The sequence below is a fragment of the Bos taurus genome, chromosome 5 (genome assembly GCF_002263795.3).
Source record: "Bos taurus isolate L1 Dominette 01449 registration number 42190680 breed Hereford chromosome 5, ARS-UCD2.0, whole genome shotgun sequence".
NCBI lineage: Eukaryota > Metazoa > Chordata > Mammalia > Artiodactyla > Bovidae > Bos > Bos taurus.
The window spans coordinates 25,683,890-25,709,551 of NC_037332.1; the positions used below are offsets into that span (position 1 = coordinate 25,683,890).

Below are 25,662 nucleotides of genomic sequence, written 5' to 3' on the forward strand. Positions count from 1 at the left end.
ACAATTAACCCCATTTACACAAGGGGAAATTGAGGTCCAGAGAAGTTATGTAACTTGCCCAAGGTCACAGAGTCTAATTCAGCCTTGCCTGACTGTGAAAGCCCATATTCTTAACCGACATGACAGACGGTTCAGGTCTTTGAAGATAAATTAAAGTGAGGGAACCCCTCAGCATCCTCTGTCTCCTCGAGGCCTATCTTAAACTAATGTCCAGCAAGAGCATGGGGAAGGGTGCTGAAATTCAAATGGACTGTTAGAGACAAAGGTGTCTATGTCCTGCTAGACTGAGGTCAGCCACCAGAGGGCAGCACACTCACAAATTTATGGGAATTTGGGGAAGGGAGGCTATGTATGAGGTCCTCCTCACCCTCTTCCCCCATCAAGACAATAGTTATTAACTTAGGCTCCTGCCTCTCAGTTCCAGCATGATCTCAAAATATCTCTCCTTGGAGTTCAAAGCTGCTCTACACTCCAGTCTTCCAACTTCTTTATAATTCTGTAACTCAGAAACTTCTTCCCAGAACCCATAAATGAAGGACTATTAGGGAGGGCAAGACCTGATGAGGCAAAGAGCTACCCAGTATTTCCAAGGATGACAGCTGTGGCATAGCAAGGCACTGAGACTTCTCCAAGAATGAAATCCCATACTTGCCTTCTTGGGAGATGGGTGGGAATGGCAACAGCCACACTCCAGGGGCCAAATCTGAGATTTCTTACACTATGATGAGGAGGAAATGAGGAGGGGAAGTGGGCTGTATTGGGCTGGTATCATGGGTGTGTCTGTGTAGTTAGTGCCTGTACCTTTGAGTCTCTGAGAGTGACAAGGTCTCTCTCAAGGAGGCACAATACAATGTTGGAATTCCTTGGGTTCTGAAGTGCTGCAGATGTAACCCAGCACCAGTCTCTGTCGCTGAACTGTAATTCTCAGGCTCCGGTCTGTTTCCCCTTCCGAATCTCCCAGCCCCTCCAAAGCATGTCTGCCTCTCATCTTGAGACTTGAGTGATGCAGAGAGACAAGAGAGCAGGGGGAAGGCCAGAGTCCTAGCCCTGTCTGTGTCAGTGGAGATGGAAAGGAGGCCTGGGACGGGAACAGCAGCTGGGGGTGCGTAAGGGGGAGGGGGCTTAGGAGAGGCAGCTGGCAGGCGGGAAGCTGATCTGGGGGTCTCAAGTTTCTTGACATCAATTAGAGCAGCCGGCCTGGGCTCATTAGTAGCCCGGGGTGCAGGGCTCATCAATAATGAATTCACCCCTCACACTGCCCCCTCCAGCTGCCTGCAAGGTCACCCCGCCCTCCAGCCAGCTGCCTCCCCTTGGCGAGCTAAGCAACCCCTCTTCTGAGACCCCTCTAATTCAGGGTCCTGGGGGATAGAGTGGGAGGGTGGACAAAGCTGAGGGCAAAGGGGTCTTTATCACTAATCAACTATGTCTGATGCTGACTCTGGTTTGTTCTCGGGAGTCCGCCCAGGAGGAGAAAGAATAACAAGAGGCAAGGAGGGAGTATATGTGTGTGGTGGGGGGTGGATAACAAGAACTGGGAAGAGCAAGCTTGGTGATACAAGGCTAGAACAGCATGGTGGTAAGTCGGATCTGGACCACAAGGACAAACTCTGATGGGCAAGGAGACCCTACCTTCTCCCCCAAGGTCAGATTTAGGCACAAAGCCACAGTCTGCCTAGATCTCTGGGCCTCTGGATCAGAACAAGACCAAGGCATTAGGACCCTGAGAATTAACTTGCCTTTAAGCTGGAGCATCTCGGCAGGTACAGAAACAGATATTTTTTTCAAACCAGATCAGTGGGGTGAGGACAAGAAACTGCTGAGGCCCAGAAACAGGAACTTAAACTTCCTGTACCTTAATTAGCCATATAGTCCTAAATTTCCTGCAGAACCCAGGAATGCCACGCTCCAGTCCCCTTCCTCTTTTCTAGACTATTCCAAGACGCCAGTCCCCCCACCTTCCTCCCGACTTATGCCTCCCTGCCTCCACTCTCCTTAAATCCCAAGTGTTCTAGCTCCTAGTCACACCTACTTTCCCTCTGGCTGGGGCTGGCCTGAAGCTGGCTGCTTGGCATTCTGGGAAATCCTCCTGCCCTCCCTCCTGGGGCAGGTACAGACAGGTCCAGGCTGCAGCAGCTGCATCTTCTCCAGACACCTCGCAGACTCCCAGACTCCAGGCTCGTGCTGCGGTCCCAGTTGCCTGCCTTAGAATACATCCTGTTGGTGCTTAGAATACATCCAGTGTCCTGTCCTCTGCCCTGCCACCCCATTCTCCCCAGCACATACAGTCTGTTCTATCCTCCATCCTCTCCTCCACCTTATCAAAGACCCCCCACCAGGCCTCTCTAGCCCAGGCTCACCGTAGTGGGGAATGCCCTGGATAGACGCTCCCATCCCCACACCAATCCAGGCCATATCTACAAGGTTGAGCCTCAGTTCTGGATCTCCTGTCAACTCTGGTTGCCCTAATGATTTCAGGTGCAAGCATCTATTTCCACCTCTTTGGGTTCATTGATTGCAGTCTCTTCCCTCAGACCTTCTCTAGGACCTAGGCATTCAGATCCCAGCCAGAGATCAACCAGGATCCGTCTTCAACCCCATATTCCACTTCTGAGACCCAGCCCCCAGGCGTCCTGCTGCAGAGCCAGAGAAACAAACATTCTCTGCCCCCACCCTCCACTTCTGCCCAGTCCATCACTCTGGAGAGGACTCAGGTGTCCCATCCACCCTGGCCCCATCCCTCCCCACAGTATTTAGGCACCCCACCCCCACCGCATATCAACCCATGGCCAGACTTCCCGCCCTCAGACTCAGCCCTTCCCGGGATCCCAGGCATCTTAGTTTCCAGCTTCCTGTGTCAGCACACACCGTCCTCTAGATGTCTTGTTCCCCAAGCCCTGGCTGCAGTGTCACCGTAAATCCAGGAGACTCAGGGGCGGCAAGTAGAAGAGAACGCGGGAGAGGGCGAGGAGCCGCCGGGACGCCCCTTCCTGGAGCCCTGGGTACCCGGGTCCCCCCTCCTCCCGTCTTCACCTGCTGCGGGCTCCGCCCCCGCTCCGCCTCGGCCGGCCTCTGCTCCTCCCCCGACTCCACCCCCCGTACCCCCAGCCCGGCCAGAACGGCCCCCGGGACAGAGCGACGCGGAACCCCCAGGCGCCTGGGTCCCCAGCATGATCCTCGGTGAGTGGGCTCTGCGGCTCCAGGCTCCTGGGTCCCTCTCAGTAGGTCACCCCCCAACCTCCCGCACCGCGGTGACTGCGGCCGCCCGTCAGCGACCGGTTCCCCCCTCCCCCTTCATCTGGCTCCACATCTGGGGCCCCCTCCTTCCCCAAACTACCGCTTCTTCTCCCGGTAATCCCGGGAATGGTACAGGGGGAGGCAGAGCCGAGTGAGACCCCAGCCCCACAATGAGCACATTGCGTATTCATGAGCCTCATGAATATTATATGACTGTCTACGAGCGGCTGGGGGAGGGGGCTGGCCTTGGCCTGGTGGAGTTGAGCGAAAGGTTCTGACCCGCCCCCCCTCCGCACTCCCACCCTTAGCTCAAACACTCCGACCCGCTTCTGGGCCCAGGATAAGAGGGAAAGGAGGAAGTGGGGGGCGGGCGGGGGTAGAAGATGGTGGGTGTAGCTTCGAGGTGTGTGTGGTGGGAGGTGGGAACCTGAGGGCTGAAGATAAGGAGTCTGGGGAGAAGCACGGGTGGAAACTGTCCATCCCAGGGCCCCTGCGGCTTGGATCCTGCCTCCGCAGGATCCTGCCCCAACACGCCGGGACCTGCCCCTCTCTCTCCCAGCTCTGGCGGCCCGGGCCCTTCCTTCCCGGCTTCCTTCTTCTTCCTTCCTCCCCCACCCTACCTCCACCCCTGCCTTGGGCCGAGGGGCACCTTCAGAGGAAGGGGCGACGGAGAGCATCAGGATGGGGGAGGGAGACTCCCGCGGGGCTCCGCCATCCCTTCAACCACAGCCACCCCAGCCTCATGACCTACATGGGAAGGGAGCCCCGAGTGGGGGAGGAGAGGACTCTCAAGATCCGGGCTCCAGGCCCCTGCCTCCACGATAGTCTACCGGTGGACTGCTGTGCTTTGTCCTCTAACCTCTGATCTCTGCCCTGGCTAGGCCGGTTCCTGGGCCCTGTTTGTGATGGGAGACTGCCCACCAGGTCAGGCACCTGTGGGCTCCCCGCCCCCACCGGGACACCTGGCTCCATGCTGGCGCTCCAGGGCTTGCCTGGCTCCCGCCTCAGCCCTCTGCTGGTGCCTCCTTGGCTCTTTTGCTTTTCTGCTTTGGCTTGACCCCTATTGACTCCCACTAGGGGTCTCTCTCCCCTCCTGCCCTCCTCCTTCCATCTCTTTCTCTCCCTCTCCTGTATCTCCTCACTCTCACCACTCCACATCTGCCTCCCTCCACCTGGCACTCCATCAAATCCATTAAATGAATGAGCGAACGGAGGCACAAATGACTGGTTGCTTGCCTTCCTTCCCAAGAGGATCTCTAGCAGGGAAGAGACTCCCCTCCCATCTAGACAATCCCTACCCTTGTGTGACCCCCACCAACATACTTGGACTCAGGTCCCCAGAGCACAGACTCCACATTCCTCCAACCTGTGCAATCCCCCACACCCTGGCCCCACCCTGGGCACGAACCCCAGAGGCAGCGTCGCGCTTGTCTGGGACAGACCAGTTGGAGCTGTGCTTCTCCTAGTCAATAGGCCCTGGAGAGGACCTCTGCTAGCACCAGACCAAGACCCCACCACAGGAGGAATGCCCGGGGCCACCAATTGGACCCCCAGCACATCTCCCTGAGGACAGACACTGTAACTCCCTCCTTGTGCCAAGCCCATAGAGCGGTGTGAAGCCTGGTGGGCCACACACCTAGCTCTCTTAGACAAGGAAAGAGAGAGAGAGGAAGCTGCCAGCTGGACCTCAGGCCCATTCTAAGGTTTTCAGGTTCTAAATGCTGAGGTCCACTGAAGCTGCGTGTGGGTGTCCTGCCCAGCAGGCGAGGCCCAGCCTGCTTGCTCAAGAACTAGACTGTGGGCCCAGGTTTAAGGTGGTGATTCTGGGCTCAGGTTCCCTATTCTGAGCTTTTCTTACGCTCCTCTGCAACTGGGCCCTTAGTGTGGTGTTGTGGGGGTTGGGGGCATTGGAGGAGGCCTCTCCAGTCAGGCTGGGGAAAATTTTCCAGGGGTCTTCCTTCTTCCTTTCCTGGCCACCTCCTCCCTTTAGGCCCTGCCCCCACCCACATCCACCCCAGGGTTATTAGGGATGATGTTTTGAGTAGTTGTTCATAATCATCCCCTTGTTGCTTTCATCTCTGACTTCAAAGCCTTCCCAGCACTCAGCTTGCCTCCTGCCAAGACGGGGGAAACCGAAGCAGGAGATAGATACCTGAGAGCTGGTCAAGAAAGCAAGATCCAGGGGTTCCAGGCTCTCCCCCCAAAACCCCCAGTTTTAAAAATGTCTGGGGTTTAGAAGAGACCAAAAGGCCTAAAGAGAAAAAAATGGGTTAGAGATGAGATTCAAGTCCAGATGCCAATCTCATTTCTCCTTTGGCCCCGGAGCATAATTCCCACTTTAACACAGTGCTGACCCCTTGTTTTTCACAGCCATGGGCCCTAACACATTTGCCACCCTCACCCCAAATCCTCTCTCTGATTTGAATCTCATCCCGGTCTAATCTCCAGACCAACACTAACCTGCAGCCCTACCCTAGCACCCTTCCTGGATCCTGTTCCTAGCAGACGCCGCCACTCCCAGAGCCAGCTCACGGCAGACACTCCCATTCTTTGCCACAGGAGCTTCAGGCCCCAGGCCCACCTAAGAGAGTCCAGGGCTGGGACTCCCACCTGGTCAGAGTTTCTGGGGAAGAGAGGAAGGAAAGGACCAGCCCTGAGTGGGATGGAAGGAGTCTGACCTGGCTTGGTTGTGGCTTGGTGCTGGAGGGGAAACCTGAACAAGATCAAAGTGCCTAGGGCCAGGTAGGGCGCAGAAGTGGACAGATGGACATGCATCCAAGGGACTGAGACCTCACCCCCCTAAAATGGTTGGGAACAGTCTTTAATAAAGCATTCGGCTTCTCCCAGCAGAGTTGGGTGGGGCTCTATCTGCTGGAGGTAATTACTCTAATGAGTTTCCCTCTGGAGTGGCCTGTCCCAGCCAGGCCCCAGCTCCTCCCTGCCCTGCTTGACAGGGTGTGCACGCCCACAGGCCTGTGCACTAGCGCACACATACACACTCCAATTTGCTGTCTACCTCCTCTTCCTCCAAACCCCCCTGAAGCCCTCACCTAACCAGCCATCAGGAGCCCCAGATTTCCTGCTTCATTTCCTCCTGCGAAGCCCTCTTTATATTCTTGCCTTTCCCTCTTCCATCCCTAGTAAAGTGTGGTGCCTGAAAGCCCTGTCTGGAGCCAGCCAGCTAGATTCAAATGCCTTACTAGCTGTGTGACCTTGGTCAAGTAACTCCCCCTCTCTGATCTGATGGCCGTCATCTAAAAGATGAGGATTTGTTTATTTAGCAAACATTTCTTGAGCTTTCTTTGTGGCAGGCCAGCACTGTACATAGATTTGTTCCATCTTTTCAACAACTCCACTACGCAAGATACCATTGCTCTCTTTTGATAAAGGAGAAGTGAGACAGAGAGAGTTCAGGAAACAAGCTAGTCACCCAGCTAGTGAGCAGCGGAGCCATCCACAAGGAGGCGTGTGTGTACAGTGCCTGGCATACAGCGGACCCTCAGAAAGTGGCAAGTTATTAATAAAGTTATTAATTATTCCTCTCCAAGAAGGAGAGGAAAGGACTGAGGCTTGGGCTACCAGACCAAGGGCCCTGTTTCTGCTCACTGGGTCCATAAAAGCTGCCGTCTGCCGCCCTTCCACCCCAGATCTCAGTGGAGTGGACCCAGGACTCTGGGAAAGAGACACACGAATCTCTAGCTGCCCATTTGGGTTCCTCACTTCACTGCATCCTTAGCTCCTTCCTCCCACTTCCCCTTCCCTCCCCCCACCCTTGGGCTCATGTTGCTGGCCAGAGGGAACCAAGTGCTGGCTACCCCTTTTCCTCCAGCCCCAGGAGGTGCATGGAACTTGTTCTCCGTTTCCTGTCCTTGGACAAGATGGAAGCCTTGCTCATATCTTTGCTGAATTCAGAGTTAGACTGGAGCACTTCGGGGTTATTAGCAAAGGAAGAATTTGCTACAGAGGGTGACAGATCTTCATTGAAATCTCAGCCCTGATACTTACAGGCTGTGTAATATCAACCAAGTCTTTGTAACTCTTCCGAGCCTCAGTTTCTTCATATGTCAAATGGTTAAAACCTAGTATTAGCTACCGCATAGAATGGTTCCCTCAGAGATGAAATGTGCGAATACTCAGAATGCCTGGATATATTTGTTTTTCTGTCGCCTTTTGCGGAACTCACCTCTCTCCTCTGAGATGGGTGTTTGAGGGGCGAGGACCTGGAGAGTCCTGAGCCAGGGAAAGGGTCAGGGAGCTGAGCTGCTGCCCTCCCTGGGGCCGGGGCAAGTGCCAGCCCCGAACCAGCTGCTCGGGGTGGGTGCTGGGTGCCGGGGACTCTGGGAGTGCTCAGGTTTCTCTCACCATTCCTGATGCCGCCCGGGGCTCGTTAAGGCTGCCCTGGCCTTGTGTGCCAGGCAGGAGGGGGTGGGCACAGAAGGGAGAAGCCACGGGGGGAACAGAGGGGAAGGGGAGATGGTCACCCTACCCCATCAGTCTGTCCATCCCTCTTTCTCCTCTCTCGTTCTCTGTTTTCTGGTCTTTCTGCCCTTGTCCCTAGCTCTGTGTCCAGCTTCTCTGCGGTGTTCTGTTTCTCCCTCATTTTACTCTCTTCACCTCTCCATTGTCCCCTATCCTCTTCTCTCTCAGCGTTTATGTCCCTTTTCTCAGTCACCTATTCCTGCTTCTGTCAGTCTTTCCCCTTCTCTCTCACTCACTTTTGTCTGCTTGTCTGTCTGTCTCTCTCCTGCCCCACTATCCCCTCTCAACCTCAAGGTGAGGAGGGAATGGACATGACTTACAGACCCCCAGCTGCCCAAGGGCCAAGGCTAAGCATCCCACCCTTCTCCTTCAGCCCTTAGATGTCTGCCGCCCAAGCTCCCAGCAGCCTTGACCCCTCTCAGCCTCAGGCCCCTTGGCCACGCAGTCATAGCAGTGGGTGAAAAAGGCAGACCCCTCCAACCTTCCTGGACCAGCTCCCTGCCCCCAGCTGTGCCTGAGCCCTCCCCACCCCCTCCCTCTTGCCTCTGATTCCCCTAATCCCTGCTCCCCCGCCCTCCCCTCTGCCCCACTTTTCCAGGACTCTGATTGGCTGGTTCTACTGACTGGACTGGGGTGGGGGGGGCTGGCAAGGGAGGGGGCAGGGGGCAGAACCAAGGGAAGGGGACGCTGTCAGGCCCAGGCCCCTGGGGGGCCAGGGCCAGGCCACTGCCTGGGGGCAGAGGGCACCAGACACTGAAGGTATGAAAGGGGGCCGTCTCTGAAGGGAGCAGGAAAAGGATCTGGGTGAGGGGGGACCCTCTGCCCCAGTGAGGTCAAGGGAGGACGGGGCTAAGCTTGCAGCCTCCTGGGTTTGCCTTTGTTCCTGGGAACCCCTGGTGCTGGCAGGGGTTGCTGGAGCCGTGAAGGGCAGCCAGAGTTCCCTGACCGGTGGACAGTGAGATCGCAGAAGGGAGCTGGGCCAGCGGAAGCCCAGAGGGGTCCTTAGGGCCTTGGGGACCACTCCGTGGAGCCTGGCCGGGCTCCTCCCATGGCTCTGGGGGAGGAGAAGGTTTCAGGGAGGGTAGTGGCGTGGCTGGCCTGGACTTTCATTTCCCCTTGGGGTCAGACCCAGGCATTCCCCTCCCAGAGGCCAGTCACAGTTCCTCCTGCAGAGCCGGAGCGAACATTCCGGCAGCGACCAACAGAGGTGCCTGGGGAAGACAGACCAGTTGGGAGAAAGGGCTCTGAGAATGGTCCCAGGCAGCCCGCCTCCCAGAGCAGATGCCACTCGCTGACCCCAGACGTCGACAGTTCGTTAAGAATTACAGTTGGGACAAAATCATAACTCTATGGGGAGCCTGAAAGATTCAGCAGCCCTCCTTCAAATCCAGGTCTCAATAGTCCCCTCTAAGCAGTGGGATGAATCACTCACCTGACTGCTCTCCCTGGGGTAAGCCTTTGGGATTCCCTGGGGGACAGCAAAACCGGAAGAAGGGAGTGGCCAGGGGTCTGGGACTCCCAGTCCTGCTGGTCTGTCAGGCAGCCTGCAGATAAGGCCTGTGATCTTCCTGGGTTTGTAAAATGCCTGAAGGTCTTGGCTGAGGGAGGCTGGAGAAGGGGGAAGTGAAAATCACCCCGAAGGGAAGAACCACAGATCTGCACCCTCCCCCAGGCCCACAGGGCACCTTGCTCCATTGCTCCGGAGTCAGTCAGCAGGAGGAAGTGTGTGTAATGGGGGTCGGTGGCACTTCTGAGTTTGGGGGCCCCAGCTGGGGATTGGGACTGCCAGTCTTGGGTGGGGCTCCCAAGTGTCAATCTTCCTGCCCGACATAATGTTTTCTCTGCCCTTTAGGCAGCTTGAGCCGGGCAGGGCCCCTCCCTCTGCTACGGCAGCCCCCGATCATGCAGCCCCCACTGGACCTCAAGCAGATCCTGCCCTTCCCACTGGAGCCGGCACCCACCCTGGGCCTCTTCAGCAATTACAGCGCTGTAAGTAGCGACCTGCCTGTCTGCCTTTGCCACCCTCTCGCCACCTGAGTCCTTCTCTCCCTCGGATCCATCCCTGCCTTCTTCTCCTATTCTGTCTAATTCCTTATCTCAGGGCCCCATCCCTCACTTCTAGTCAGTTACAAGCATCGTTGACTTTCTGGTATACTATTGACAACAATATCCATAATAGCTAATAATCGCTGAAGTTCGGCTACGGGCCAGACACGGTGCTGGGTGTTTGATGTGAATCATCTCATTCAGTCCAGCTTCGAGAGAAGTCATGAGACCTAGATTGGGGGCAGTGACAAGGAGATGGAAAGAGAGACTCCACAAGGGCATAGGCAGCCTGTTTGTAAGCTCCATCTCTCTGGAGCCCACTGTTGGGGAGGGGAGGGTTAGTGCGGTAGGGCTTGAAGGGCCAGCTAAGTTGTCTAGATTTAATACAATATGAAATAGGGAGACATTATCCATTCTTGAGCAAGAGAGTGAGCTGGAGAAGCAGTGTTTGAGGCAGGTGAGTGGGGCAGGAGGGAAGAGAGCAAAGGCTGGAGGATGGTGGCCAGTCAGGAGGCTGGCCCTGCAATACCAACATTTGCATTGCACTTTGAGGTTTGCAAAGCATTTTGCATATCTCAGTCTTTATAGCAACCCTATGGGGTAGCTGCCATTTTACGTCAGTTTTACAGATAAGAAAACGGGAATACTGACTATAAACAAGGTGCTGTCCAGAGCCTGCAGGGGAGCCTGGAGAGCCAGACTGGGCCCATGACAGCAGCAGAGTGAGCAGAGGAAGGGGGAGAGGTGAGGTGTTTCCAAGGAAATGTTGACAGGCTACGGTGACCAACCAGGGTTTGGGAATCTGGGGAGAAGAGAGAGGATGAGTCAAGGATGACTGCCGGTTTCAGGCCTCAGTGACTGAGACAAAGAAGTTACCTTGCCAGGGGCAGGGGATCGGAGGAGGAGGCTGGCCTGGGGTGAGGCTGCTGAACTCACTTGAAGACATGGTGAGTTGGTGGACCGGTGGGACACTGAGCCAAAAATGTCCAACAGACAGTTGGAACTTGGGGCCTGGAGAGTTGGCTGGAGCTAAAGGTTTGGGGAAAGTTCAGCTTTACTCAACTCAGATAACCCACCATCAAACCATATCCAGTTATAAGCATATTGAGCATCAACTATGCATCAGGCACTGCAGTAAATGGTTCTGTCATGGCCGTCATTGTTGTTTTGGCCACACTGGGTGACTTATGGAATCTTAGTTCCCTAACCAGGAATTGAACCTGGGCCCTCAGCAGTGAAAAAGCGAGTCCTAACCAGTAGATGTTTCTTTATATGTGATCTCATTTAATCTTCATCACTACCCAACAAAGTAGACACTATTATTCCAGTTAGATATATAGGAAGACAGAAACTAAGGCCCTGAAGGAATGTATCTAAGTTGACACAGTACGTGCCTAAGGTATGATTTGAACCCAGAGCATCTAACTCCAAAAGAGTTCTCTTTATACCTGCTGTTCCTTCCAACCTCTTCTCAGAGAATCCAAACCAACATTTGCATTGCACTTTGAAGTTTACAAAGCATTTTTCATATCTCAATCTTTATAGCAACCCTATGGGTTAGCTGCCATTTTATCCATGTTTTACAGACAAGAAAACTGAATACTGACTATAAGCAGGGTGCTGTCCTAGATATGATGGAGATGTGAGGGTAAATATAACATGCTCCAGTCCTAAAGATGCTTATATTCAGGGAAGAAGTATAGATGTGCATGAAATGATCTACAGTGCAAAACAGAGGAAGGGTTAGAAATATGGCAAAAAAGACAGTCACAAAAATTCAACTGAATGAAAAAAATTTTTGAGCACCTACTATGTGCCAGGCACTACACCGGGTGTCAGGGACACAGGACTCAGTCTGCTTGGAGAGCTCACAGTGTAGTAGGAAAGATAACAAGTTAGCATTTACCCTATAGTGTGAGAAGAGCTGTGCTGGAGGCATGCAGCTTGTAGGGCAGCCCAAAAGAGTATCAGAAAAGACTGGCTGGATGTAGTGAGGGACCAACTGGAGCTGAGCAGGGAAAAAAAAAAAAAACAGTGGAGGAAAAAGGGATTGAAGCTGGAGCGGGTGACGCTATGATTTGGGCTTTGAAGAATTATTAGTAGGATTTAGAAAGGGACCTCAGAGAATATTCCAGACTGAAACAAGGACTACAAAAGAGCATTTGAGAAACTGCAATTGATTGGATGTGACTGGAGCAAAAGGTGCTGAGAATACTTTCCCCCCAATTTGCATACCTGATTGACACTTAACCTCAGGTCTCCCATCATTGTCCCCATTTATTTTTTATTTTTTGCCACATCATGCAGCATGTAGGATCTTAGTTCCCCAACCAGGGATCAAACCCATGTCCCCTGCACTGGGTGCATAGAGTCTTCACCTTTGGACAGCCAGGGAAGTCCCCTTTGTCCCCATTTTATAGGCGAGGAAACACAGACCCAGAGAGTTTGAGTGACTTACTCAAGGTCACAAAGCTACTTCGTCTATTCACTTGGATAATCCCAGGTTTCTGACTCCCTGGGTTCATGGTTCCACGGCCTCTGGTGGAGACGAGCCATGTAAAGCCAGGACCGTGGATAAGCTTGGAGAGAATGTGACCAGATTTTGAGCAACACCAACTCTGGCATCAGACTGGCAGGCTTTGAACTGATGTTCTGAAAGTACTGGCTGTGTGACTTAGGCCAATTACTTAACCACTCTGAATCTCAATTTTACCAGCTGTAAAATAAGACAGCAATAGTACCAACTCAAAAGTTATTGTGAGAATTGTATTACATAATCATAATGCCTAGCATAAAGTAAGTTTTCAAGGTAAGCTGCTATGATTATTATGTTATTTCTATTGTTTTTATTTTATAGATGATCAGAGAGAGAAAGGTAGTTTGGCCAAGGCCCAAGCCTTGGGGAATATGCAGAACTAGGCAGTCATAACAGGAGGAGGCTCCAGCAAAGGAAATGGAGGAGCCACAGGAGGGGGTGGGGACAGAATTGGGTTTTTGTTGAGTTGGAGAAGCCAAGTGAGAGTGTGTGGCAGGCTGCATCAATAGTGTCAAATTCTGCAGGGGAACAAGGACTGCAGAAAAGCTGCAGACAGGCCTTGGCAGTGGTGTGCAGCAGTTAAGTACAGGGCTTTGGAGTCAGGCTGCCCAGGTTTAAATTCAAATCCCAGTTCAGCCACTTACTAGCTTATGACCTTGGGCAAATTATTTAGCCTCTCTAAACCTCAGTTCCCTCATCTATAAAATGAAGATAATAATAGTACTTACTTCCAATAGTGGTTGTGAAGATTAAATTAGATAATCCATGCAAAGAGCTCAGTCCACAGGCTGGCACATTCCAAGGGCTCAATCAACATTAGATGGAGGTGGTGATATTATTATTCATGGCAGAGTCTCTCCTTCGCTGCTCTAATACTTCCAGATCTCTCCTACTCTGGTAGTTCTTACTCTTTAGACCCCTCCCTGCATTACTCATCCCTCTGCCCTTGAATATCCCTCACTGTCTCCCAAAGACAGCCTCTCTCTCTCCGCATCCTAGCCCCTGCTTCGCTCATCTCTCGGCCTTAGGTGGAACGGAGGGGAAGAGATCCAGAGATGAGAGAGCCGGAATCTCCTAGGATTTATCCAGAAAAGGATGAGGAAATGTTTGGGGGAGTGGGCTGCTCTGCCCTCCTGGCCCTCGTCCCGCAGTGCTGTCCCCACTGGACCGCCAGAGGGCAGCAAGTGCACGAAGCATAAGCTCTTCGGGACGCTGGTTCTCCAGCAGGTGGCGGGCGAGCGGAGCAGGTGGGAAGAGGTTAGGGATGATGTCCCCAGCCTGAGGTCGCTTCTGCCCTGGGCGACCCCAGCTCCACCATCCAGAGGAGTCACTAGGAGAGCAGTGCCTGGCACCTGGGTACCTGGGCTCCGTCTCCCATCCTTAGCAGGGGAAGTGACATGTAAAAGGGGCACCGGGGCGGTGTGCAGAGGGAGCAGAAGGGTCGTCTGGGGACTCGAAAGAGAAGCTGTTAGAAGAGCGAGGGTGGAAGGGGTGACAGAAAGGAGAAAGGTCCAAGCTAGAGAAACAGGGTCGGCCATGGGATTGGTAGGGATATAAGCCCCAGCAAGGTCCCCAGTGGAGGAAGCCCAATGGGGCGTCTGGCCCATGCCGCTCACCAGGACCAGGTCTTCCTGGAACGAGTGTCTGGACATGGACACCCCGTCCTCTTTTCGCCCTAGCGCCCCTTTATCCCTCCCGAGATCCCTATCCCCGCCCCCGTGTTCGGCCCTCCCACGGCCCCGCCTCTGGGGCGGGCTCCGGGCAGGGCCGGCGCCGCCTCCCCTTCTCCCGGCCGGCCCGGCCGCACAGCCCCGAGCCACCCGGGCAACGAGCGCCGCGTCCCCGGCCTGCCCGGCCCGGCCCGGCTCGGCCTCCCCGCCCGGGTCCACCAACCCGGGCCATGGAGCCGCGTCCCCCGGGGTCCCGCAGGGTAAGCCACCCGGCCCCTCCTCTCTCCCTGGCTCCCGCCGCTGCCGCAGCGGCCCCCCCCCCAACCCCCGCCCCAATCCCCGCCCGCAAGCCCCTGCCCGACTCCCTACCTCTCCGCCTGGTCCTCGGGTTATCCGGCCCATCCCCCACGACCGGCGCGGCCCTAACCAATCTCCGGATCCCATCTGGCGCCCCGCAGCCTGCTCCCACCATACTGGATACCCTGGCCTCTGTTTCTCAGATCCTCGAAGTCCCCCAAATCTTAAGACTTCCCATCAGGTCCTACACCTACCCCCTGATTGCCACGCCGCTGCTCAGATCCCTAATGCAGCCCTGACCCCATCTCAGCCTTAGTCCTCTTCTTAGCATCCCTCCGCCAGCTTCCACCTGCTCTTTGGACATCCTCTAGCCCCCTCTCTTTCCTATTTCATTCTTCCTGCCCCTCAGGTCTCTCCATCCCCGAAATTCCACCCCCTTCCCTTTTTCGCCTTTATTTGGGGGGGATGGGGAAGTGGGGTGGTCAAACAGGGGCAGCGGTGCCATCAGATAAAGGGCAATGGAAGGAAATATAATCAGAGCCCCCCCCTCGTGTTCCTGATCTGGTTTCCCCCTTCCCTCCCCCTTGCCCTTCCTGATTCATTTTGCCCCAGCTTAGAGGAGCGATTCCCTTTCATGTCTGCTGTTGGAGGGCAGGTGGGAGGGGACTGTTCTGTGGACTTTTCCAGACAGCGTCTAGGCCAAAATCCTAGGGAAGGGGCTCTGGAGTGGGATGGGGTCTGGGAGACGCTGGCCTCCACCCTCCCCAGAGAGCCCTCATCTAGGTCACCAGGGCCTCTTGACCTTGGCCCGGAGCAGCACTTCAGTGGTTCACATTCCACCTGCGCAGGGATTGGGCCTAGGAGCCTTCACCTTCAGCCCGGTGTCTCCTCACTTCCTGGAGGACGGGGTGGGAAGGACCTACCTGGCTGGGTTGCTGCCCTCTTCTCTGCTTACCCCCACCCCTAGCTGGTGTTCATGGACTTAAACCTGAGGAGTGGGGTGTGCAAAGGAAAAGGCTCTTGCCCTGCAGGAAGGACCTAAGCGGGGGAGGGACTGTTGGCAGGGGATGGATGTTGGGACAGTCAACTCCCAGGTCATCCTCAGGGCACTGGTCCTCAGCCACTCTGGGGAGCAGGCTGAGGTGCTGGGTGGGGCACAGACAGAACCCAGAGCCTCTGTGTCCCCCTCTCCTTCCCACTTCTCTCTCACTACAGTTTTCTTTGACTTAGGTTTCCTGGCCCAGATTGGGTTTCTGTTTGGGCTGAATTCCATTCCCCACCCAGCATGTGAGGACGTCCAGGAGCTGAGGGGATCCCTGGGGCAGGGTTGGGGGTCCCTGATTAGGGAGGACTGTCGGCTAGGGGCTGAGAGTCGAGTGCAGTCATGTGTCTCCTCTTTGTGATTAAAGCCTGTCTCCAACTTGGTCTGTCTATCTTTCTGCCAAACACATCGTACATTCACACCGATAAACACACAGCTGAAGATTGCACAACCTGACCATTCATGGCTTCAGCAGATCCCCCGACACAGAAATGTTGATCCATAAATGATGTACACACAGCACGTGACACGCCTTCACACTCCACCCCTGCACAGATTGATCATAGCCTGCCTAGACACACACAGACACACCCAGTCTTCCCCTGTTTGGCTTTTCCCCAAAAAGGACCCAGGCTTCCAGGAGGTGAAGAGTAAGCCACTGAGAGGGACTGCTTCCAGCCATGGGCAAGCCAGGCAATGGACATTTGTCTGTCAGCCTGGTTATCTGAACCTGGCTCCTGCCTCTGCTACTGCCAAGTGGGGTGGCCTATTTCACAGGGATGCTGAAGCCCCTTTCTTGACATTAACCCCAAGCAGCCAGTGAGACAACTGAGGGGAGCAAAGAGGAGCCAGGATGTGTGGGCTCTCCAGACCGCCTTCTTCACCCTGCTCCGTGTTCCTGTCTCTCACCACTGCCTCCTTGGGAATCATGAAGACCTGGGCACAGGGAGGGCCTCGCCTAAGGAGCTATGGACACCCCCAGTCTCCAGCAACATTTTTTTCCACTTAATCCTAGGAGATAAGGTTTCAGCTCTCATTTGGTTCTAAGCTTATGAGAGATCACCCAGTCCTGCACAACCTCAGCTGCATTCCAGGCTCGCCTCTCCCCAGCCACTGAGGGGCCAGAAGGGAGGAGGAAGAGCAGGGAGGCAGTTATCATGCCTCTGGGCCCCTGGCTTCATCCCCTGATAGCAGAAAGCCTCAGAGAGAAACTCCCATCCTCTTCCCTCCTCATGTGAACTCTTGGCAGGACACTGCAAAGACATCTGCTGATCCAGGGTTGGGGCAGAGGCCGTTCCTAATCCCGCCCAGCCCCACAGCCCTGCCCTAGAAGCCCTGTGACCAGAGAGAGGGAGTTCAGAAGATGCCTGGGCTTCCTCAGGCCAGCCCGGCTTCTTAGCTTCCCCTTATTCCCCGTTATTCACTGGATCCACCTACTCTCACCTGAGTTCTTTTACTCCCTCTAGAAACTGCTACTCTTAAGAGGTCCAGGGAGTGAGCATGTTAGGGCAACCTGGGGCTCAGAGATGGGAAGCTAGGAACATCTGTCTCCTTGGCTTGGCTTGGTTGAAAGGCCGGAAAAGGCTTTAGCTGAAGGCCCTAGGATCTGGGATGCTTTGGGGACTTCCTAAGTGGGCCTCTGGTGGATTAGCTCAGGAAAAAGGTCATGGTGACAGGATTCGATCTTCATGGTATAACAGATGGATGCAGGAGTCCAGGTTCAAATTCCAACTCTGCTACTGAAGCATGCTGTGACCTTGGGCAAGCCACTTCTACTTTCTGTCAAATGGGAGCGTTGAGCCAGTGGCTTTTTCAGGGCCCTTCCAGTGCTATGAAGATTGGGCTGGGAGAGAATCAGGGAACCGAAGCTCGGGGCCTTCTGGCCCACTGAGGAGTGGGGAGGAAGCTCTGGGCACTTTGTTTCAGCCCAGCTGCTGCCACTGCTTGTGCTGGGTCCCTGGCTTACCCCAGCCTGCCTCCACAGATGGACCCTGTGCAGAAGGCTGTACTCTCCCACACTTTTGGGGGACCCTTGCTCAAGACCAAGCGGCCCATCATCTCCTGCAATGTCTGTCAGATCCGCTTCAACTCTCAGGTAAGATACCCAGCCACTCATGCATCCAGTGGGTGGGGCAGGTGGAACAGGGGCTGTGTGGCATCTTGTGGGAGGGTCAGGGCTGGGAGCTCTGGGTGAGGGGTGGGGATTAAGGGGGTCTCAAAGGATACTGCAGGAGGGGCGGGAATGATGGAAGCCCTCCGGAGGGACCAGAGATCTTTCTTGGGGGACTCAATTCAACTCCTAATGTTTCCAGATACTTTTCCCTCACCCTGTAACTCAGGGACTGAGGCATTCCTGCCTCAGAACTTCTTAGAACGCAGGTGGCCGTCTGTGTCCGGGTGGGAGCGTGGCCTCTGGCCCGCTGGTCTCGGGTGTGGGGCTAATTTGTGTCACCGGCCCCCCTGCAGAGTCTGTGTTCCTTCCTTGTTGTTGTTCAGTACCTCAGTCGTGTCCGACTCTGCAACCCCAAGGACTGAAGCCTACCAGGCTCCTCTTGCCTGGAATTTTCCAGGCAAGAATACTGGAGTGGGTTGCCATTTCCTCCTCCAGGGGATCTTCCCGACCCAGGGATCAAACCTGAGGCTCCTGTGCTGGCAGGCAGGTTCTTTACCACTGAGCCACCAGGGAAGCCCAGTGCCCTCCTTGGCCTCTGCTGAACTCCTCCCAGCACCCCCCACTTCCCTCTAACCTCCTGGTTTCCTCCTCTCTCCAAATCACACCCAAGGCCTGGCCCCTACTGCTCTCCTGTGGGAAAGTCTTTCCCATGGGAGAAGCCATCCAAACCTAGGTGTCAGAACTGATGTATCTGGCCTCCCAGATTATCCCCCTCTGAGGCTCCCTTTTCTATGGGTCTGTAGGGGACTCTGTGGGGTGCAGGTTCTGAGAGCTTTTGGAGAAAAACAGCACAGCCTCATTCTGCTGAGTAGGGGAAAAGAAAGCATGTTCTATTTCTCTCCCCAGTACACACACACACACCCACACACACGCACACACCATGCTGCCAGACTCTGCACACCACTGCCCCACCCTGGGCTGTCAGTCTTTTCCTGCCTATCCACACCTTTTATTTCTGCTTTACCCTGTCTGGATGTTTTTGTGGTTCCAGGATTGTGTATTCTTAGCAGAGGAGGCACGCAGGGTTGGGGTGGAGCCAGGACCAACTCAGATTTAGACTTCACCTTGACCTTGACCCCAAGAACCCCCTCTCTCAACCCTGGCTCCACTCACTGTGAGACTGGAGGGGCCAGGGCCCAATGGTGGGCAGCCCTCCCCTCTCTCTGCCCTCTCACTCCCCCCACCCCCACCCCCAACCAAGCAGCTCTGTTTTGACAGCTGTCTCTGTTGCTGTCTCTGTCTCCAGAGCTGGGCTTGGGGCCAGGGTCCTCCAGGGTGTCCACAGAGGCCTCAGGGAAAATGAGACCGGGGGGAGTATTCAGGGTAGAGCCCAGACTTCAGTGCTCCTGGGACTCCCAGCTTGAGCATGGAAGCAGCAAAGCTGGATGCTGGGGCCAGGGGACACAGGCACAGAGAGGAGATGCAGACTGGCTGGATTGCTCGGCCCCTCCCATTTCCCCTGTTGGAGCGAGTGGGCTTCCCAGGTGGTGCTAGTGGTAAAGAACCCACCTGCCAATGCAGGAGACATAAGAGACTCGGGTTATGTCTCTTCCCTGGGTTGGGAAGATCGCCTGGAAAAGGGCATGACAAACACTCCAGTATTCTTGCCTGGAGAATCCCACGGACAAAGGACCCTGGCTGGCTACAGTCTACGGGGTCACAAAGAGTCGGACACGACTAAAGCGACTTAGCATGCATAGACGTGAGTTCCCTTTCCCTCAGCCCTGGACAAGGTGGGAAGCCGGAGTCAGCAGCCAGGAGCTGGGTGAGGTGGTGGGGTAGAGCCCGGGCTAGATGGGGACTGAGGTTCCCCACAACTGAGCCCAGGAATAATCAGGGCTCCTCAGTGTGGGGCTTTACATATCCCTGGTGTGGGGAGAGCTTTTACTGTAGCCCGCTGAGACCACCCCAGGATCTGATACATCCGTGGGAAGAACATTCAGATGAAAGGTGATCTCAGATTGCCTTCTCTTCCTCCATCTCTAAAGAGCCAGGCTGAGGCACACTACAAGGGTAATCGCCATGCCCGAAGAGTCAAAGGCATCGAGGCTGCCAAGACCCGAGGCAGGGAGCCCAGCGTCCGGGAACCAGGAGACCCAGCTCCCCCAGGCAGCACCCCCCCAAATGGAGATGGTGTAGCCCCCCGTCCAGGTAAGTCCAACACCCCTACACCCTTCAACGGATCTTGTCTCCTCCATTCTGTCCCCACTCCCAGAACTCTCCTTTGCTTTCATCTCTCTTCCTCAGCCCCCACCCCACCCCCACCCAAGGTGAGTCCTGCAGCCAAACACAGTGATGCAAAATTTCCATCCTGTCACCCCGACTCCCGCCCCAGCTCCTCAGCAGAGTCCCCACTCTCTGTCCTCCCCACTGCCCAGTGACTCAGAGAGGGGCTAGGGTGAGGCCACCTGGCAGACTTCCTCAAGAAAAAGAGAACCATCAGATGCAGGGAAAGGCCCCTTCATGGGGCAGAGGAACAGGGGAAAGAATCAAGATATCTGAGGGCCTGCCCACGGAGGCTCCCTGCTCCACCAGGGAGGACTGAGCCCAGGAAACCCAGGCAACTCCCTGGGTAATCTTGGGTAGATCTTTTGACCTCTCTAGGCCAGAATTTTCTTTCTGGGGACATGAGGGCCTGAGACTTGAAGATCTGTGAGATTCTTTTTCCCTCATGGCTGATGGCCATCCTCAACCATATTCCCAGCCAAGAAACCAGAAAGAAGGAATATCAAGACAGGAAGATCTGAGCCACCCCCATCCCCAGGATTACCACATCAGATGTCAGTCAGGGTCAACTTCGGGGAGACTCAGCAAACCCGTGTTCTTGTCCTTGCCTGTCCTTCCTGCCCCACCCTAAGAATGAGAACCAGGAAACAGGTCCCCACTCTCACCATACACACACACACACACACACTCACACCGTCCTCAGGGATGCACGGATAGGGCAAGCAGGTGAGCTGAGTTCTACTTGTGTTCTAGCTGCTTCTTAGCCTGAACATCTTGTGTTTATTTGGTAATGTCTCTGTCAAAGGGGCTGACGATGGTGGTGATGTAGCTAACACTGCCTGTCTAGCACCATTCTCAATGCTTAATGTATACTACCTCACTGAGTTCCTGGGGTACCTCTCTAAAGAGATAAGGAAACCTGTCCTGCTTTTGAAAGCCAGGAGGCCTGTCCAGATTGAGATATGAGTGTGCTGTCTGGATTGGGACGGACATAAAGGATGGCAGAAATGAGGAAGAGAGGGGAAAAAAAAACAAGAAAGATCCCAGGATGGACCAACAAATGGACATCTGCATGGCTTAGGGGGGTCCCCTCCCACCAGCCCCCCATCCCCACCCCTACTCCCACCCCCGGCCTCTCCCTGACCCGGAAACTGGATCAGCCACTGGAGCAAGAATGGGAGCGCTTGAGTTTCCCCTGTGCAGAGGCCAGAACCCAGCGCTGAGGACTGGGGCCTGTGCATCTTTAATCGAGCCATGAATTATAGAGCAGCCCACATCCCTGTTTCTTCCCTCTCCGGTTCTGCTGTTTCTGTTTCCCTTTCGCCATGTCTGTGTGTGTCTCTCCCAGGCTCTCCTCACCTCGCTTCGGCCCCTTCCTAGAGTTCTTTGGCATGCCTCCCCAGGGACTGGGCAGGCCTCTGAGAGGGGGCTGGCCGGGCGGAAAGCCCAGGCTGGCTGGCAGGCCTTGGAGGGGAGATTCTTTGCTCCATGCCCCTCTCCCCCTGGCTAGACTGGCTGCCAGCTTCACCCTGGCTGAACGGGAGGCTGGTGGGTCTGGACCCGTCAGCCTCCCAGCTTACAAAGAGCGAGCCAGGCGCCGGAGTCTCACACCCAGCCTGCGGCAGCTGGACCACACGTGGCTCTGAACCACATGTGGCTCTGGTCCAGGACATGAGTGCATGCATGTTGTCACAGGGTGGGGACTCCTGGGCCCCTGCCCTCCAGGAAATGGGGGTAGGTCTCCTCCACATAAAGAATCTTCTCCGAAAGCTATCTGGGATGATCCCTATGTTTCTCCCCCAATGACAGTTTCCATGGAGAATGGAGTGGGTCCAGCTCCAGGATCCCCAAAGAAACAGCCTGGCTCCCCATCCCCTCCCAGCGTTCCGGAGACTGGTCAGGGTGCAACCAAGGGTGAAGGGGGGACTCCAGCCCCAGCTTCCCTGCCTGGGGGTAGCAAGGAAGAGGAGGAAAAGGCCAAGCGACTGCTCTACTGTGCTCTGTGCAAGGTGGCAGTGAACTCCCTGTCCCAGCTCGAGGCACATAACAAAGGTACGGACTCCCCTCCCATCCCTGCAAGGCCCTGTCCTCACCCCGCTACTGCCCCCTACCTCCCAGTTCTGCGGTTTCCCCCATGCCTGACCCTCTAAGACCAGCCTGTCTCCCTCCCTAAGCATCTCCCTCATTCCTTAGCCCCTTGCCTCCTCAGTTTCCTCTCCACCCCCTCCCTACCTTATTTCTTGTAATTATGACCCTCCCCTGACCCACCTTTGAAAGGGCTGCAAGGGGCTTGGCAAATCCCCACACTTGATGCAGCCCCTCAATATTGTAATTGGAAATGTGGGTATTTGAGGCCTAGTAGGCCTGGAGAATTTTTCTCCATCCCTAACCCCCTGCCCTCTGTGGGCTCCAGGTACTAAGCACAAGACAATTCTGGAGGCCCGAAGTGGACTGGGCCCCATCAAAGCTTATCCTCGGCTGGGGCCTCCCACTCCTGGGGAACCAGAGGCCCCTGCCCAGGACCGAACCTTCCACTGTGAGATCTGCAATGTCAAGGTCAACTCGGAGGTCCAACTGAAACAGGTGGGTCTGAGGCCCTTCCCGAGAATTCTCGGGAGTACACCTGCTAAGGGGGAGCTTGGGGGAAGACATTTCCTCAGGGTCCCCCTTTAGTGCCACAGAAGGGGCAGGCCCAGGTGCTGAGGTGTGAGCTCCCTGTTTCCCCGTGGCTCACGGTCCCGTACCCACTGGTCCTTACAGCACATTTCCAGCCGGCGGCACCGAGACGGCGTGGCCGGGAAGCCCAACCCACTACTGAGCCGTCACAAGAAGCCTAGGGGCGCTGGAGAACTAGCGGTGAGGCCTGGACGATGGAAAATTTAGCCAAAGCAGGGGGGACCCGAGCGGGGGGGCGGGGAGGAGACGGAATGCCGGCCGCCCTGGGAGAGGTGGAGTTGGCCAGGCCACAGAATGACTATTCCCTCTCCCCTCCCCGCCCTCTTCCCCCTGCAGGGCACGCTGACTTTCTCCAAGGAACTGCCCAAGTCCCTGGCCGGCGGCCTGCTCCCCAGCCCCCTGGCGGTGGCTGCAGTGATGGCAGCGGCAGCAGGCTCCCCGCTGTCTCTGCGCCCGGCTCCAGCCGCACCTCTTCTCCAGGGACCGCCGATCACCCATCCCCTGCTCCACCCTGCTCCCGGGCCCATCCGAACTGCGCACGGACCCATTCTCTTCTCCCCCTACTGACCTGAAACCTGAACCCTGAACCCCCTCCCATTCAACACCCCCCCCCCACCTCCAGCCGGGACCCAGGCCTCCGGGCGCCCAGCCCGCCCCTCCTCCCGGCACTCCTTGAATGATCTCTCTCCCTCCCCCCCACCCCGAGGTACGGGGTTCCAGGAAAGGGGAGGGGTAGCGGGGGAGGGGGGCTTCAGAAGGGGGGGAACACCCCAGATCTCAGGGAACCCCGCCCCCTGCCCTTCCCTCTCCCCTAGAAAAGGGGGGGCCGTCTCACCCCCGAGCCCCCTTGGAGACACCCCCCCTCCCAAAAGCCATGTCCATCCAGCCCTTCCCCCCCAACCTAGCACAAAACGGGGTTCACAAGCCATGGTCGGGGTCCAGGGGGCAGAAATGGATTTTCTTGGCAATAAGCGGACTCTGGGACTCCGGCGCCCCCTACCCCAAACTGAAGCGCTTCCGTGAACACCCCTGTCCTCCGCAGGGGGAGGGGAGCAGGCGGGATCCTGGGTCCCTCATAAGCACTTTGGTTTTACCGCCTGCAACCTCACTGTGCCCGCCCCGCATCATGCCCCAGCCCAGGTCTAGCCGGGCCCACGGGCAGCACTTAGGGGCATCTCTGGCATTTGGGTGGGACCAAGTAGATGCCCCTATAGACCCATTCCTTCACCTTCTTCCTTCCCAGTCCGGATTCCATTCTTTTCACCAGCACCCATCGCCCAAGGGGTACCAAGGGGGGCAAGGGGTGTCCAGTCCAAGCCCACCCCCGCCTCGCCTTCCGCAAAACTGTGAGCAAAAAGCAATAGAAGCCTCGCCCCCGCCCCGCCCCTTTCCGCAGGATTTGCAGTCTGTAGCCTCCTCCATCCCAGCTCCTAGACCTCACGGCTGTCCCCTCCCCCCAGACACCTCCACTGCACAATTCGGGCGGGGTCGTGACCTTCCCTCCCTCCACCCCCTGTGCTCTCCGTATCGTCAGCCCTCCCAGCACCGACCCGGGAGAGGGACGGGCCCCACTGGCCTTTCCCTCCACATCAACTCTTTCTGCTTGACGATGTAGCAACCCCGGCCCCCCACCCACGTCTTCCCCTTTTCCCAGTCCCTGACAATAAAATCTGGATTCGTTGCCCTCCGTCCCCCAGACTCAGACTCTCAATCTTTGCCCGCTGTTTTGGGGAGCAATTCCATCAGAAGGGGTGTGTGTGTGTAAGATGGGGGGTGGGGGGCGGGGAACGGCACACAGGAAAGAGAGCCAGGAGGAGGAGGGGGACGGGAAAACCCAGCTGGGAGGAGGCAAGATTCGAGGCTTGCGCAAAGCGAGCAATACCCATCCCGCTCAGCCCCACTCCGGCCCAGCTCAAGTGTCAACTTGGCCCTGGGGAATCATTTCGAGTCCAGGTCTCGGATTGCAGCCACGGCTGTTGAGAATTCGTCGCAACTCCACCAGGCGGCGACAACGACATGGAAAAGAAAACCGCGGGGCTAAGACGCTCCAGTGCAGTGTCAGCGTCTCGAGGTCCTAGGGAGACAGGTGTCAGACCTGGTCTCAGACAAAGAAAAGATCCAGACTTTTGTGTCTCTAGTGGGAAACCCACGCCAGGGACACTCAAAGCACGGGGAGATGGGAGGAGGGACCTGGGAATCTGAGCTCTAGGCTCTACTCGGCTCCATAAAATAGTGACCTTGCGGTTAGTCCTCAACTTCCCCATCCGCAAAATGAGCAAGTTTGGGTCTCTTAAAAGTTCGTTTGATTTCATGGATCAACGACTAAAGAGCTGGGACCGTGCTGTTTACAATGATACTAGAATGCCTTCTCATCTGGTTCCCTAAGCGGTCTGTAGGACAGGAAGGCGCACTTCACTAACTGCCTCTCACATGATGCTGGGGGGAGGGGTCTCTCCATCTTCAGAATTCGGCTCAACCACACACTCCCAAGAGCAGCCAGTGCTTCTGTGACCCATCTCCCTCTAGCCCTGCAGGGCAGCAAGAAGGTCAACAAAAAAGGCCAGACCGGAATCCAGCCTCTACGTGGGCTCATCCTGAGTTGCATCTTCTTTGCTCACTTCCACCTCTCTACCCACTTCCCAGTCTTGCGGAAGAAAGGGGGAGGGAAAGTGGGATGAGGACTGTTAAAGAGGAAGATGAGGGAAAGCGGGCCTCCTGAGTTAGTTACCAAGTGGGGGGTGGGAGTTTGCTATAGGTTCAGAAATAGAATCCAACAAGGAGTTTGAGGGGTTTTGTGTGTGTGTGTGTGTGTGTGTGTATTTGTTTTGTTTTCAGGTTGATCTAGCTCAAAAAAGAGCCTGCTGCTGCTGCTAAGTCGCTTCAGTGGTGTCCGACTCTGTGCGACCCCATAGACGGCAGCCCACCAGGCTCCCCCATCCCTGGGATTCTCCAGGCAAGAACACTGAAGTGGGTTGCCATTTCCTTCTCCAATGCATGAAAGTGAAAAGTGAAAGGGAAGTCGCTCAGTCGCATCCGACTCTTAGCGACCCCATGGAGCCTAGAGATCTAGAAATCTGAGGGGCAGAAGTGGCCAGACAGGAAAGTGGGTGGAGAAAAGTAGGGCTGGATCACATGTGGAGAGAGGGGGGTGGGGGCTGGAAGAAATCTGGGTTAGAGGAGCTAGGATATTAGCATATCCCACAGGTACCTCAAATCTGGTATAAAACTGAATTCATTATTTACCCCCTTCCTAAGCCTGCTATGCTTCCCACATTCCCTATCT

General features: G+C 55.8%; 1 protein-coding gene across 5 annotated transcripts; it reads left to right on the forward strand.

Annotated features, from left to right (window-relative positions):
• The first annotated feature begins 3,112 nt into the window (after positions 1-3,112).
• On the forward strand, positions 3,113-24,070 carry ZNF385A (zinc finger protein 385A). Of its 5 annotated transcripts, none has more exons than XM_005206116.5 (8): positions 3,113-8,472; positions 9,566-9,702; positions 17,289-17,399; positions 19,466-19,628; positions 21,513-21,755; positions 22,117-22,286; positions 22,464-22,559; positions 22,716-24,070. In XM_005206116.5, exons 2-8 carry the CDS (start codon positions 9,616-9,618, stop codon positions 22,944-22,946), a joined length of 1,101 nt encoding a protein of 366 aa, XP_005206173.1. In that variant the 5' UTR covers positions 3,113-8,472; positions 9,566-9,615; the 3' UTR covers positions 22,947-24,070. The 5 variants fall into 5 exon arrangements, with proteins under 5 accessions (XP_005206173.1, NP_001192930.1, XP_005206172.1 ...); NM_001206001.1 differs by having other exon boundaries at positions 3,119-3,177; positions 22,716-23,113; XM_005206115.5 differs by lacking the exon at positions 3,113-8,472 and adding an exon at positions 8,859-9,163.
• Positions 24,071-25,662: the final 1,592 nt, after the last annotated feature.